General features: G+C 48.8%; 1 protein-coding gene across 3 annotated transcripts in view; it reads right to left on the bottom strand.

Moving 5' to 3' along the window:
• The window catches only part of RORA (RAR related orphan receptor A), a 355196-nt gene that overhangs the window by 66934 nt on the left and 275605 nt on the right, over positions 1–12657 (bottom strand). Inside the window, exon 1 of one of the 3 annotated variants that reach the window (XM_054077366.1) lies at positions 7221–7394. The exons of the other annotated variants lie outside the window; for them this stretch is intronic. Within the exon in view, the coding sequence (XP_053933341.1) occupies positions 7221–7248 (28 nt within the window). The 5' untranslated portion in view covers positions 7249–7394. Of the gene's footprint in view, positions 1–7220; positions 7395–12657 lie in introns of those variants that run through there. 3 annotated transcript variants of the gene reach the window in all.

The following is a 12657-nucleotide window of genomic DNA, read 5'->3' as shown; positions in this document are numbered from 1 at the left end:
ACCCTACCAAAGTTGGCCACTTTGGTGCTCTGGAGCCAGGCTGTACGCTAACGGGGGGCAGCGGCAAGTTCACACCCGGCTGCACCCCCTAACAGCACTGAGCAAAGAGGCTACGTCTGATGGTGGGAGCAGCCCGGTACCCTTCCAGCGCTGTGGAAACCCTGACTGCTTCGGAGGGGGGGAACTGGCACACTTGTGAGAGCTTTAAACATCAGAGATTCACTGCACCCGAGAACATCAGCCATCTCAGAGACAGCACCCTCCGAGCTAACAGGAGCTTGAGAAGAGCGCACACGCACACAGCCAGCAGCGGTGCAAGGGAAGGGAGATGGACTAACACTAGACCTGGACCTTCCTGGCTATCCATTTGCTCCTGCCAGCACGAAGGCTTCACCCTCCCCAACACCAAAAAGGAAAAAGGAAGAAAACGCTCATTTAATTACATTTTCCCACAAAAAAGGGGAACATGTGTGGGACCCTATGCAGGCAGAGAACCCCAGTGTAGAGTGCTGGGTTTGCAAGGGGCTCTCTCTGACCTCCCCCAGTCCATCGGCGATCTCCCCACCACCACTAACCCCACTGCAGGGGGGACAGCACAACACCCCGCGAGTCACTGCCGCCCTGAGTCACTCCTTGGGGTTCTCAACAGACGGTGCAGGCAACTGGGAGGCAGCCTGAACCTGCGCCAAGCCTGCCAGCTGATACCTCGCAGAACTTCTTAGCCTAAACGCCTCTAGCAAGAGAGGTGGGGAAAAAAAAACCCTGGGCAAACTAAAGCCTTCATGAACCACAGGCAGGGCTCCCTTTAAAGCAGTACGAAGGGTAAGAAGAACGTCCATCTGCCAGACCCCCTAACACGGCTTTCTGCTTCAACTTTTCAGTCTGTGGGTTTATTTTTCACCCAACAAGCAGAGATCTGCACTGTATAGTCACCTTTTTTCCATAACGTAGCTACTCTTGAAGGACAGAATCCTCCCCTCCCCTGTTAATGTTTATTGCAGAAGAGAGAAAAAACTGATCTTCAAAAAGGAATGAGAGGCTTAGAGGACGGTTTCTGCACCATTACTTATGTGCATATTCCTTAGATATCAGTCCTCAAGGAAAAGACAAATAGCAAAAGGGGAAAACTACTGCTTGCTTGATCTCAGGAGTTATCAGCTGTACTTGGAAATTACAGCTCACAGACAAACAAAAGAAAGGTGAATGTGTGAATGTTTATTTTTTTCTCTCACTGCAAATGAAAAAAAAAACCCAGAATCACATTCTAGAATGTATCAAGTCTGACTGCAATAACAAATTCTTGCCACATGCAGTTATTTTGCACGCTATAAAAACTTACCTCATGAGAATGCACAGGAAAAAGAAAAGAACGTGCTGCATCTCACCTCCCTCCAACACTAGATAGAGAATTGCAAAGTCAGACAAACTTGCACGCGTCTGCTCAGGAGAGACACAAGGATTTGACAGTCTTGATTTAGTATGTGTAGTTTAGAAACAAATACAACAATTTAGAATTTTGTTGTGTAGTAAGGATGAACTATTAACTACTCTGCCAGTAATTAGCACATGATAGCGATCACTTCTGTACTGCACTGTAGGCAAGAGACAAGAATGAAGATTTAAAATGCCTTAAGGTAGAAACTGAGTGCTGCATCATCCTAGAAAAAAAAAACAAACATGCAAACAGGCTGTCTATAATGGGGAATGAGTAAAGAAATTAGTCTTCTTTGTACGTGCCGGGGTTCTTGACCGATTCCTCTAGACACTGTTCCCCGGATTCATAAACGCCAACACCAACGCCCCCTCGGCTCTGCGGGCGCCAAGCTGCAGCGCTGCGGGCCATCCCCCCGCATCCCCCGCCCGTGCAGCTGCCACCCTTCCAACCCCATCAGCTCACCAGATAAAACGCCGTGACGTTTCACCTTTGCGCACAGCCCACGCCCCGGATCCCCAACTGCCCACCTTGACAGCCTCAGCCCTGCAGCGGCATTTATTCTTCTGAAAGGGCACAGAAGCCCTTGCACGGCCCACAGACCACTGGGGTTTACTCAGAATTATCCTAGAATGTTTTTTTTAGACTGCATTGCCACTTGGAAGAAGCTCGCCATCTCAGCTAGGCAAGAGCTGTACATAATTCTATGATTCTATGATAAGTTTAAAGAGTTTGATGTAGCGAGATGCTCAGCACCCACAGTTTCTGCTGACTTAAACAGGACGTACAGATTCTCTGTACTTGAAAGGAGCGTCCCCAACTGAGACTTGTACAGAGCATGCAACTGCCTTTGATTATCACAGAGTGAGACACAAAGACAGATTTCCTCTCCTTTTACTTGCAAATCTTGAGAGACTTTCAAAGGGCCTGAAAAGCACATTTCAGCAATAAACCTCAAACCCATCCTACCCTGTGAAGGTGATGCAACAGATGTCTTAGGTACAAGTCAATCATTCAGATCAGTCAGACGAAATTAAAGCAACAAGAACTCAGCCTCTCAGCTAGCAATTCCAAAGGCCAGATTCTGTTAATATTTAGTCAACAGAAGTTCTGCACCAGGTTATTTGCTAAATTGGGTTTAACTTTCAACACTGCCACGGCAAAGGCAAATTTAAACACATTTCCATTTGTGAAGCAACTTTTTTAAACCTATGGCAAGATACATTCCCATAGACAGTTGTTTATTGGTAAGAAACACGGGGTAAGTACCGGCGCGCTGGCAGGTTGGTGCCAAAACACATGATAAAAAACACATCAAGAGGTCAGGCTTGACAGACACAGCAAACCTCGCCCACAGTACGCAGTACTGCATAAATCCCCGGACGGCCTCCGAGCCTGGCTCTGCCGAGTTGGGAGAGTGGAGGTCGCTACAAGAAAAGCACGCTGCCTGCAGCGGGGCAGCAAGGGAAACCCTGCTCCTCTGCCCGACCACAGCCCGGGGAGGCAGAAGAGAACACAGCAGGGCGCCCAAACCACGCACGCTAACAAGGAAACCAACAGAGCCCATTTCCTTCGAGAGGAACTTCACAAAAATTGAATTCTCATTCAGGGACAGCGGCAGTCAGAAAAATAGTTCTGTTTCCAACGATCCAAGCACAGACCCCCTCAAAGAAAAACAATTTTCATTACAACCAAGTAACAACCGATTCCACTGATCTGTTTATCCTCCGTGAAACAGCAACAGATTCAACATTGTTGATGTGCACACAGCAAAAATCAGGATTAGTGGCTTAAAATCTACCTTAACAATAAATACACCGGGTAAAGAAAGCTCGGAGAACTGACATCTACTAATCCCTATTGAGAAATGTCCATATGAAGGAGAGTAAAACTACTGCGAGGTTCATTTTCACACTCCAGAAACTCATCGGCAGATCAAACCCTGCTGGCCAGGCCTGATGATAGTGCAACAGAAGCAAAGAGGACCTCCCCAGTGCCAGGCCTTTAAAGCAGGTGTTAAAAACAGGTACAGTAGCACACTTTTGAATCTAGCTCCCTTTGGCTTGGCCTCACCTCCAGTTACCGACTGGCATGACAGCAGTATCCACATTTCCACTCCAGCGCAGAGTTATTTCCTCACCAATTCATAGCACTTAATCCTATTCTCCTTGAAGTCAACCTTGAAGCTTCTGCCCGTGAAGACTCTCACACAAATGAAAAAGCTGGTGAAACTCTCTGATTTCTTTCCGGACTTTTAGTAGTAAACACGCAAATTTGTACTCTTCCTTTAACACTCTCAACTCACACATATTATAAACTAAGAGCGTGAGGGTTCCTGAATCCTCTACGTTGCCTCACAAGTTGATAAATAATATTTAAAGCCCATAAATCTACAAAATACTTACTCAGTTATTATGAACTCTGATACTGCTTAGTTTCTTAAAAATAGATACCGCCCCCCCCTGCCCTCCCTTTCCTCTCTGCTTAAAACCAGAAAGTTACATTCCTTATCTCGCAGCTGGTCTTAAGGACACATCCAGGACACATCCAGGACACATCCAGCCTCTCCACGGGGCGAGTCTGTGTTCCAGCATACCAGCACAGCTACCAGAGTGCTGAGAGCTGGCCAAAATCTTTACTCATTCAAACCTCCATATAGTCTGAAGTTGGAAGACGTCTCAAAACAAAAAGGAAACACTTTTGTCAGAATGTAATGTCACATGAAAAACAAGACAACTTGGAAATTAATTTCTTTTCGTATCGACTTGAGGTACCTCAATAAGGAATAGGAAAAAATACCACTCTTTTCACTTAATGCCAAACCAATATGGAAATCTGTAACGCCCCATATTCTCCTGCAGACAATAACTTTCTTCACTTTAACTTCAGAATTGTAAGAGATCAGAAGCCCCCTAAGATGCCACTACAGAACAGCGAATAAATAAAACATTCAATTCACCTACACATTCTATGTTTGTCCCTCGTGCCTTTGAGCTTGTATAAAACTGCATTCCCTACGCTACCGGTCTAGTTCTCTCAAATCATGATATTGGATTGCAGATCTATTATTTCATGGCAGTCAGAGGTCATTTCAAGACAAACACCACCACATTTCCTCCGGCTGAACCCCATCCAGCAAATTAGAGAAAGGATACAAAACCAAGAAAGTTTTTCAATGCAGCAGAACACTAAACAGTACGGAACATGAATGAAACGCACCACAGAAGTGCTCTGTAAAAAGTACAAAGACCTAAGCACTTTCATAATAAAGCCATTAGGAATTACACTTTAAAACCCAAAAGCTGGGCTCTGCCAAGATTTGACATCGGTGTGGAAATTGGTTTAAATGAAACTCCCGAGAGAGCGAAAAAAATATTTCAAACTCAAGTTGCTGGAAATTGTCTGCCTGCTCTTTTACAACCCAACCTCGTGTCTTTGTCCAGAAGCATACAAGGCAATTACACCCTCCAAATTTATTTTATTTGTGTACTTTCCTTCTTTTCTTTTTTTTAAAAAAAAAAAAGTTTATTTGATTTCATGGTTCTAATGGGCTTGGGAGGGATACCCTGAAAAACTATCTCATCAGAATACACACAATTCTACGGGACTGCTAAAACACCCATGTAGTTCACATGGAAAAAGAAAAGAAAAATACTTTTCCTTTTGTTACAGATGCAAGTATTTGACTCAACCCAATTACATTTCCTTGCCAAATACATTCAGCGTGGCTAATGATTAATGAAAACAGAGCTTTGCTTTTTATTCACGTAGGCTTCTCTCCAAGAAAAAAAAAGGAAGCCCAGTAATTGAAAATTACCATCCCTCCGACAGCGCCCTGTGCGCTACCGACTGCCCTGGCAAAGCGCGGAAAGAGAAGGGATTGCGCTCTGCCCGAAACACGAGTCAATCTTCTTTTTCAAGGATTTTCTTTTTTGTTAAAAAAAAAGAAACTTTAGCTACAAGTCACTAAACTACAACTCCAGCTGCAAATTCTGTTAAAGGGCACAGTTTGGGTATGTTAGTGGCGGCGTTAAATTCGAATACTCCCAGCGATGCTCTTTGGATTGCCAAGCAAGAAAACTCTATTTCAACACAGTCACTGGTTTTAGAAGATTGGGTTTTTTTTAAAGCAAATATGACTTTAAAAAAGCTGGAATACAGCTCTCTGGAGAGGCAGCCCTGAGCTCAGCGGGAAGGCCTGGACTGGGGGCTCCTCGGCAGAGCCTTGGGGCGGCTCTCCCCAGCGCCCCTCACCGAGGGCTCGGGGCGGCAGGCACACAAAACTTCAGGATGAAACCCCAAACCTCTGGGTGGTTCGGATTCTTCCCTTCCTCTCCAAGTGAGCAGCCACCTCTCCAGTCAGACCCGCTGCATGTCTGCCCAGCAGTGCAGTGTGCAGCCAGACCCGCTGCATGTCTGCCCAGCAGTGCAGTGTGCAGCCTGACCCGCTGCATGTCTGCCCAGCAGTGCAGTGTGCAGCCTGACCCGCTGCATGTCTGCCCAGCAGTGCAGTGTGCAGCCAGACCCGCTGCATGCCTGCCCAGCAGTGCAGTGTGCAGCCAGAGCCGCTGCATGCCTGCCCAGCAGTGCAGTGTGCAGCCAGACCCGCTGCATGCCTGCCCAGCAGTGCAGTGTGCAGCCAGACCCGCTGCATGTCTGCCCCGGCAGTGCAGTGTGCAGCCTGACCCGCTGCATGTGTGCCCTGTGCAGTGCAGTGTGCAGCCTGACCCGCTGCATGTCTGCCCAGCAGTGCAGTGTGCAGCCTGACCCGCTGCATGCCTGCCCAGCAGTGCAGTGTGCAGCCAGACCCGCTGCATGTCTGCCCAGCAGTGCAGTGTGCAGCCAGACCCGCTGCATGTCTGCCCCGGCAGTGCAGTGTGCAGCCAGACCCGCTGCATGTCTGCCCCGGCAGTGCAGTTCGCAGGCAGAGCCGCCGCCTTCCATCCCCTCCTGCCCCGACACCGCTGTCCGCACCGCCACACACCGCACTCGTCCCGTCCCGTCCGCGCGGGTTCGCAGCGCGGTTTGGAGCGGGACCCGCCGCACCGCATCCCCTCCCGCGCCGGCAGCGCTGTTTGCTCCCATCCCCACTGCGTTTCACCCTCTCCTCCCCCAGCGGTGCTGTTTCCAGTTGGATCCACCGCCTTTTGCAACAATCCCCACCGCATTTCACCCTTTCCCGCCGCGGCAGCGCTGTTCACGCGGATCCCCGCTGCATTTCCACCCGGCAGCGCTGTTCGCAGCTCTATTCACACCGATCCCCACTGCGTTTCACCCCTCGCTCCCCCCGCGGTGCTGTTTACAGCGATCCCCGCTGCACTCCATCCTCCCCCATCCCAGCAGTGCTCTCCGCCGATGGACCCCGCGCTGTCTGCACAATTCCCGCCGCATTTCGCCCTTTCCTTCCCCGCCAGTGCCGTTTACACCGATCCCGCCTCCCTCTCGCCCCTTTCCTCCCCAGCAGCGGGTCCCGGTGCTATTTACACCGACACCCACCGCATCCCGCCCCTTCCTCGCCCGCCGGTGCCGCTCGCAGCGATCCCCGCTCCGTCCCGCCCTCTCCCACCCCTCCCGGGCCGTTCGCAGCAGGTCCCAGCGCTGTTTACACCGCTCCCCGCCGCATTTCACGCTTTCCCCCCGCAGCAGCGCCGCCGGCACCGCTCCCCCACCGCATTCCATCCTTTCCCACCCCCGTTCGCACTAATCCCGCCGCCCCGGCTCGATGCGCGGACGCCCGGTGCGCTCCGCCGCCGGGGCAGGAGGGGACGGAACGCCCCGCAGCCTCTACCTTTCATCGCGGCGAGCACAACGCACATCGTTCGGCGGTGGGAGCGGAGCGGGGCCGTGGCGGGGGGCTCAGCAGCCGCCGCCGCCCGCCAGCGCGGAGCCCGTCCGCGCCGCCATCCCCCGGCGCCTCCGAGGCTCCATGTGACCCTCTGACATCAGGAGCGGCCCGAGCCGCGCTGCCCCCGCCCCGCCCCCCGCCGGCCCCGCCCCCCGAGCTCAGCCCCGCCCCTCGAGCTCAGCCCCGCCCCCCCGAGCTCAGCCCCCCCCAAAGGATGGAACACCCCCGCTCGGCCCTACGCGGGACATCAGCAGACTTTCCTCACCGAAAGGGTTACGGAGCGCTGGAACTGCCCCGGGAGGGGGTGGAGTCTCCACCCCTGGAGGTGTTGGAAAGATGGGGAGATGAGATGCTTAAGGCTAGGGTTGAGTAGGGGACAGGTACGGTTGGGCTCCATCGGTACCGAAAATGCGGCAAATCCACTCTCTGAGGCTCATTCTGGAGCTCGAGAGAGCCAACAGCCTTCCTCCGGGCGAGGAGAGCCATCTCCATCCATCGGGTGCGCCGAGACAAGAGCCCCGACAGCAGAGATTCCCACCGACCTACCTGGGGATCAGTTCTCCCAGAAATCTCATACACGTTCTATTACCTTCCAAGGTCTAATTTTAATGTGATTGTGAAACTTCTCAACAGCCCGTGATGCGGAGCTGCGCAGCGCTGCCTGCCCTCGGCTGTGAGAGGGGAAAGGCTGCAAACAGGGGCGGCTGCCGAAGAGACGCGTTCCGCACAGATCTGACTGAACAGAGAATGAACAGCGTCGGAAAAAACACCGTCCTAAAGAAAACAGGCTATCAGAGGGCCATTCTGTCTTAACTTTCAAAGAACGCGGTTACTCAGACGAAACTTAACTCTACTTCAGCTTAAATAAAAAAATATTCCACTTTTTGTAGTAGTAACTATTTCCCGTATCATGATGATCTCAAAGGTCTTTTCCAACCTAGGGATTCTACAATACGACTGTCTGTTTAATGGGCGGTGGCTTGATCAAGCAGAAGAGCATTTGCATTTTAAATCTGTCCGGTGATGGGTTCCTGTTCTCTGCGGATTCCCCGGGAACACGAAGCGTTACACCGCAGTGGGAGTGATTTTCATATGCGCTATAACATCAGCTGTCACCGTAGTGTCAGCGTGTGAGATGAAGTTTTGCATCATCAATCTATGCACGCATCCACACAACAGAGAAAAAAACTCCAAGCCTTGAAAAAAACCAAAAAACAACGACAGAATCATAGAATCCTCAGGTTGGAACAGACCTTTGAGATCATCAAGCCCAACTGTACCTGTCCACTACTAAACCAGATCCCTAAGCACTTCATCTACCCATCTTTTAAACCCCTCCAGGGACGAGCACTCCACCACCTCCCTGGGCAGCCTCTGCCAGTGCCGGAGAACCCTTTTAGTAAAGAAATTTTTTCTAGTGTCCAATCTGAACATCCCCTGGTGCAGCTCGAGGCCAGAGCAACCCCAACACCGGTGAAAATGGCATTAATAAACTCAATATTTCTCCCAACTCCTGCCTTAGCCACTGGAAGAGGGCATCGCAAAGTATAAAACTGCAGGAAAGCATTGATGCACTGCAGTCTGTTCAGTAGGGGAGAGAATAAAACATTTCATACTAATTTAATCAGAAGTATAAGCTTTTAACGAAAATAAGACAAGGGAAAACAGATAAACAGAAACCGGAGGAAGCTTCTTACTATTTGAAACAAAGCTCTATATTTAGAAAGAGCCTTTATGAGATGAGGACACTGAAACAATCTGTTATTAAAAGGCCCCTAGTGACTAATTCTTACCTATTTCTTTAATGAGTTCTCAATACAGTACGAAATTATTTAAACATGATTAGAAGCTATCCAGGTGTACTTACCATTTATCAGTCTAGTCGTTCAAGTCCATTAATGCAAAATACTGCTTTAAATCTTCCCTATGTAAAAAAATTCCAAGAGCTAATCTGGCACAGCAGGATAAATGTAGCAGATATCTTTGGCGCAAGGTTTTGATCTGGGTTTGTTGTCCTGACACCCACTACGCCAGTGGCACTACACGTGTAGCGAGATACTGCTCAGAGAAGTTAGCAGTCTGGTCGCAGATGGGTTTGTGTTCATGGAGTTTTATCCACAGCTCATGCTTGCAAGTCATGATGCACAGAAAAGAATGTTTACAGGACAACCTGGACCAAATCAAATGCCACCGACGGTCCTGCCCAGAGCTCTTCAGAACCCGGGAAGTGCAGCTTTTACACGCGGGACAGCTGCTGCCGTGGAATTTAGACATAGAAAACTTGCAGCATGCACAAGAACGATGTCTTAATATACTGTAATGTGGATTTAGACCGTTGTAAACATTTCGCTCTGACACAGCAAGTAATGTCAGACCCACGGCTTGAACACCGTCACAGTCCATTAGCGCTAGTTGTCTTGTCAGACATTTAACCTTAAGGTACAGAGCATTACATTATTACTGATCTGTATTAGTTTCCAGTCCAACTGAAACGCAACTGGTAATCTGGAATGACATCTGATGGGCTAAACGGCTTCAATAGTAAGCAGACGACACAGATTTTGCATTCTTACAAATGCCTTACAACAGTCCCTGCATAAAACTACAGAAGATTGGTCATCAGACATTTGAAGTGAGAAGAGAACACACGAAACAGTCTATTATTATCAATATCCCATCTATAGCCATCTGCTAACTGACTTCTGGATGTATAAACGCATCCATTCGCACTTTAGTTTTCTGTCTTGGTTTGACCTCATTACAAAAATTCAATTTAAAATCCATTTCCTCCCAATTTACCAAACTATTGCTATGCTGAAAGTCTCACTCGAGTTCAGACACAGTACCAACGACAACACAACGTGCCAGTCCAATAATACTTAGGCTCAGTATTGCAGTTTACTTGACACGCAATTGCTCTCAGCGGTTTGTGCAGCAGGGTTACACGAATGCTTCCTGTTTTCCAGAAGCTTCTGTGTGAGTTTGTTACTGAAACATTTGATAAATACCTGTGAAACACCGCATAGGAGTACGAAACTACACCTGAGATTACAGGCAATTCCTTGTTCCGCTTCTGCATCCAAAGAGCTCCTGAAGGTGTCAAATCTATGTATTAGTGGCTGTGACTAATTAGCAGCCTGCAGAGCAGCCCCTGACCACCGCGTGGGTCCATCCTTTGCACCACCTCTTTTCCGGCAGAGACAGTAGTTGGTCCCCGGGGGACGGCTGGGCTGCGACTCAACACCCAAGTCACCGCTGCTCCCTTTGTAGGGACACGCACGTCTCCCACTTACTCACGTGGGTGGCTCCAAACCCGCACTGCAGCTGGTCCGTGGCTCCAGAACGTGGCCGTTCTGGCAAAATGGGAATTAGCATTTCAGACTTGGCACTGGCGGGGAGCAGGCTGCCCAGCCCCGGCACAAGGGTCTAGAACAACTCTTGTACCTCTTACAGGGCCGACTCTCCACGGGGACAACTTTACATGGTGGGATGTCTGGTTCCCGGCATTCCCAGCTGCACAGGGCTGAGGAAGATGCTGGGATGATGGGATACTGTGCCAGTCAGTCCCTCAATTTAAAAAACAACACACACCTCTCCAAAAAAAAAGAAGAGAAAAACCAACCCGCTGCTCTGGGCTCCTCATGCAGAGGTGTCCCATGGAGAGTTGGGTGCTGTGAGCTGTCCCTTTCCCCCCTGTGGAGCTGCCCTGCTGCCATCGGGGTGCAACACCCATCTCCCGCGTGGCCATGACCCCACCGTGGCTGGTGCAGAGCAGCGGCTCCGTGGGAAGCCCAGTGTGCTGCTTCTTGTGGTAGACCACTCATCAAACAGTTCACGCTGCGAGGGGGGCCAGCAGGATGCGCGCTGTGCTCCCGGCCCTTTCACAACAGATAAGAACGAGTCAAGGCAGTTGCCCTCTCACCCTTCCTTTGATGTGCCAGTCCTGAGACCCACCGCAACCGAGGGAAGCCGTGAGCACTGGGCTCTGCTACGGCGTAGACTTCAGCTGTAACTGCACTCAAACATCCAGGAACCATAAATGTTAGATTGCGAGTTTAAAGACGTTAATACATTGTGTAACCTTATCAGGTATTATTCTGTGTTGTGTCGATATAAAAGGTGTTCATCTCATTAGCTTAACCACAAGCCTCCGCAACAGTCGGAAGGAAACAACTGTTTCTAGCAATCTTTTCAGCCTCTGCTGAGCAGAAAAAAAAAGTCTTACATTGCCTACAGAGAAAGAGAAAACACCTATGATGGCTATTAACGCTAGTGATAGGGGAACCAGAATTTAATTGTATATTCTAAGCACAGGACAGAAAATACTGAGAAGCTGTCCTCCTCCACCCCTTTTCAAACCTGCTGAGAAAAGTAGCAAGTGCAGCTTCCAAGATGGACTAGTAACTACTCCTAACTACTTATTCAAAGACATCTCCAACCAGAAATACTTTAAATGCAACTAATTAAAGACGGATGTTTATGTTGTCCTAGCTTGGAATATGAGCGGAGAACATTTCTGCAGAGCGTTGGGTCATGTTTTGCATTCTTGCCTAAGAGAAGCTGCATAGTTAAACTTGATTTGGGAAGAATCTCGAGACCTCCTTATCACTAAAATTTAAGATTTGAATAGCAAATATAGGGTGTAACCGCCACCTTCCTTCCCTAAATAGCATAGAGGAAAAAATGCTCTTAAAAGAAGCAAAATGTGTCATGCAATAACCCCCAGTCTGAAGGAGGCATAACCACACAGCGTTGTTATGAAGCTGAAGTTGTCAAACCACTATGAGGTACAACATTTCCCACTGCTCTGTCACTGTCACAGACTCAACTGCACGCAAGTCCTCTTGCAGGGGGCTGACTGCATGCTGCGTTCTCTCAAGGAGATGAAAACTCTACTTACTGGAAAAAAACACAATAAAAAAACATTTCAATAAATCACCTAGGGCTTCCATGTTCCCAGTTTTAGCAGAGACTGCTTCTTCACTTTGTTAAAATGACCCAGAGCTAAGTTGTAAACGTATGTTTTTGCTTATAAAGAGTGGGGGCTTAGACTGTCAGTATGGATTTACATAATCATGCATATTTTTAATTGTCTTTTATGAAATTTTCAAATGGTTTTTAATGAAAGAAAGTCTTTGAAATATTTAGGAAATCTCGTATTGATTCAAACAGACAGCAGTATCGTTTAGATGGGTTTGAGTATTTTTCAGTATTTCAAACACCTACAGAAAATTAATTTCTTATCAGCATTTAAATAGCTCCACCGAGGAGTTAAACCATGCCCAGAGAAGGTGACAGCAGCCAACTGGTAAATGGAAAAAACAGGTGATATGGTTTTCCCCAGTTGCAAGACAATCACATTTCCTAATGTCAGGTGAAG

The sequence above is a fragment of the Cuculus canorus genome, chromosome 12, assembly GCF_017976375.1.
Source record: "Cuculus canorus isolate bCucCan1 chromosome 12, bCucCan1.pri, whole genome shotgun sequence".
In the NCBI taxonomy this organism is placed as follows: Eukaryota; Metazoa; Chordata; class Aves; order Cuculiformes; family Cuculidae; genus Cuculus; species Cuculus canorus.
The sequence above is the reverse complement of the archived record's forward strand: the minus strand, read 5'-3'. Positions and strand labels throughout refer to the sequence as shown.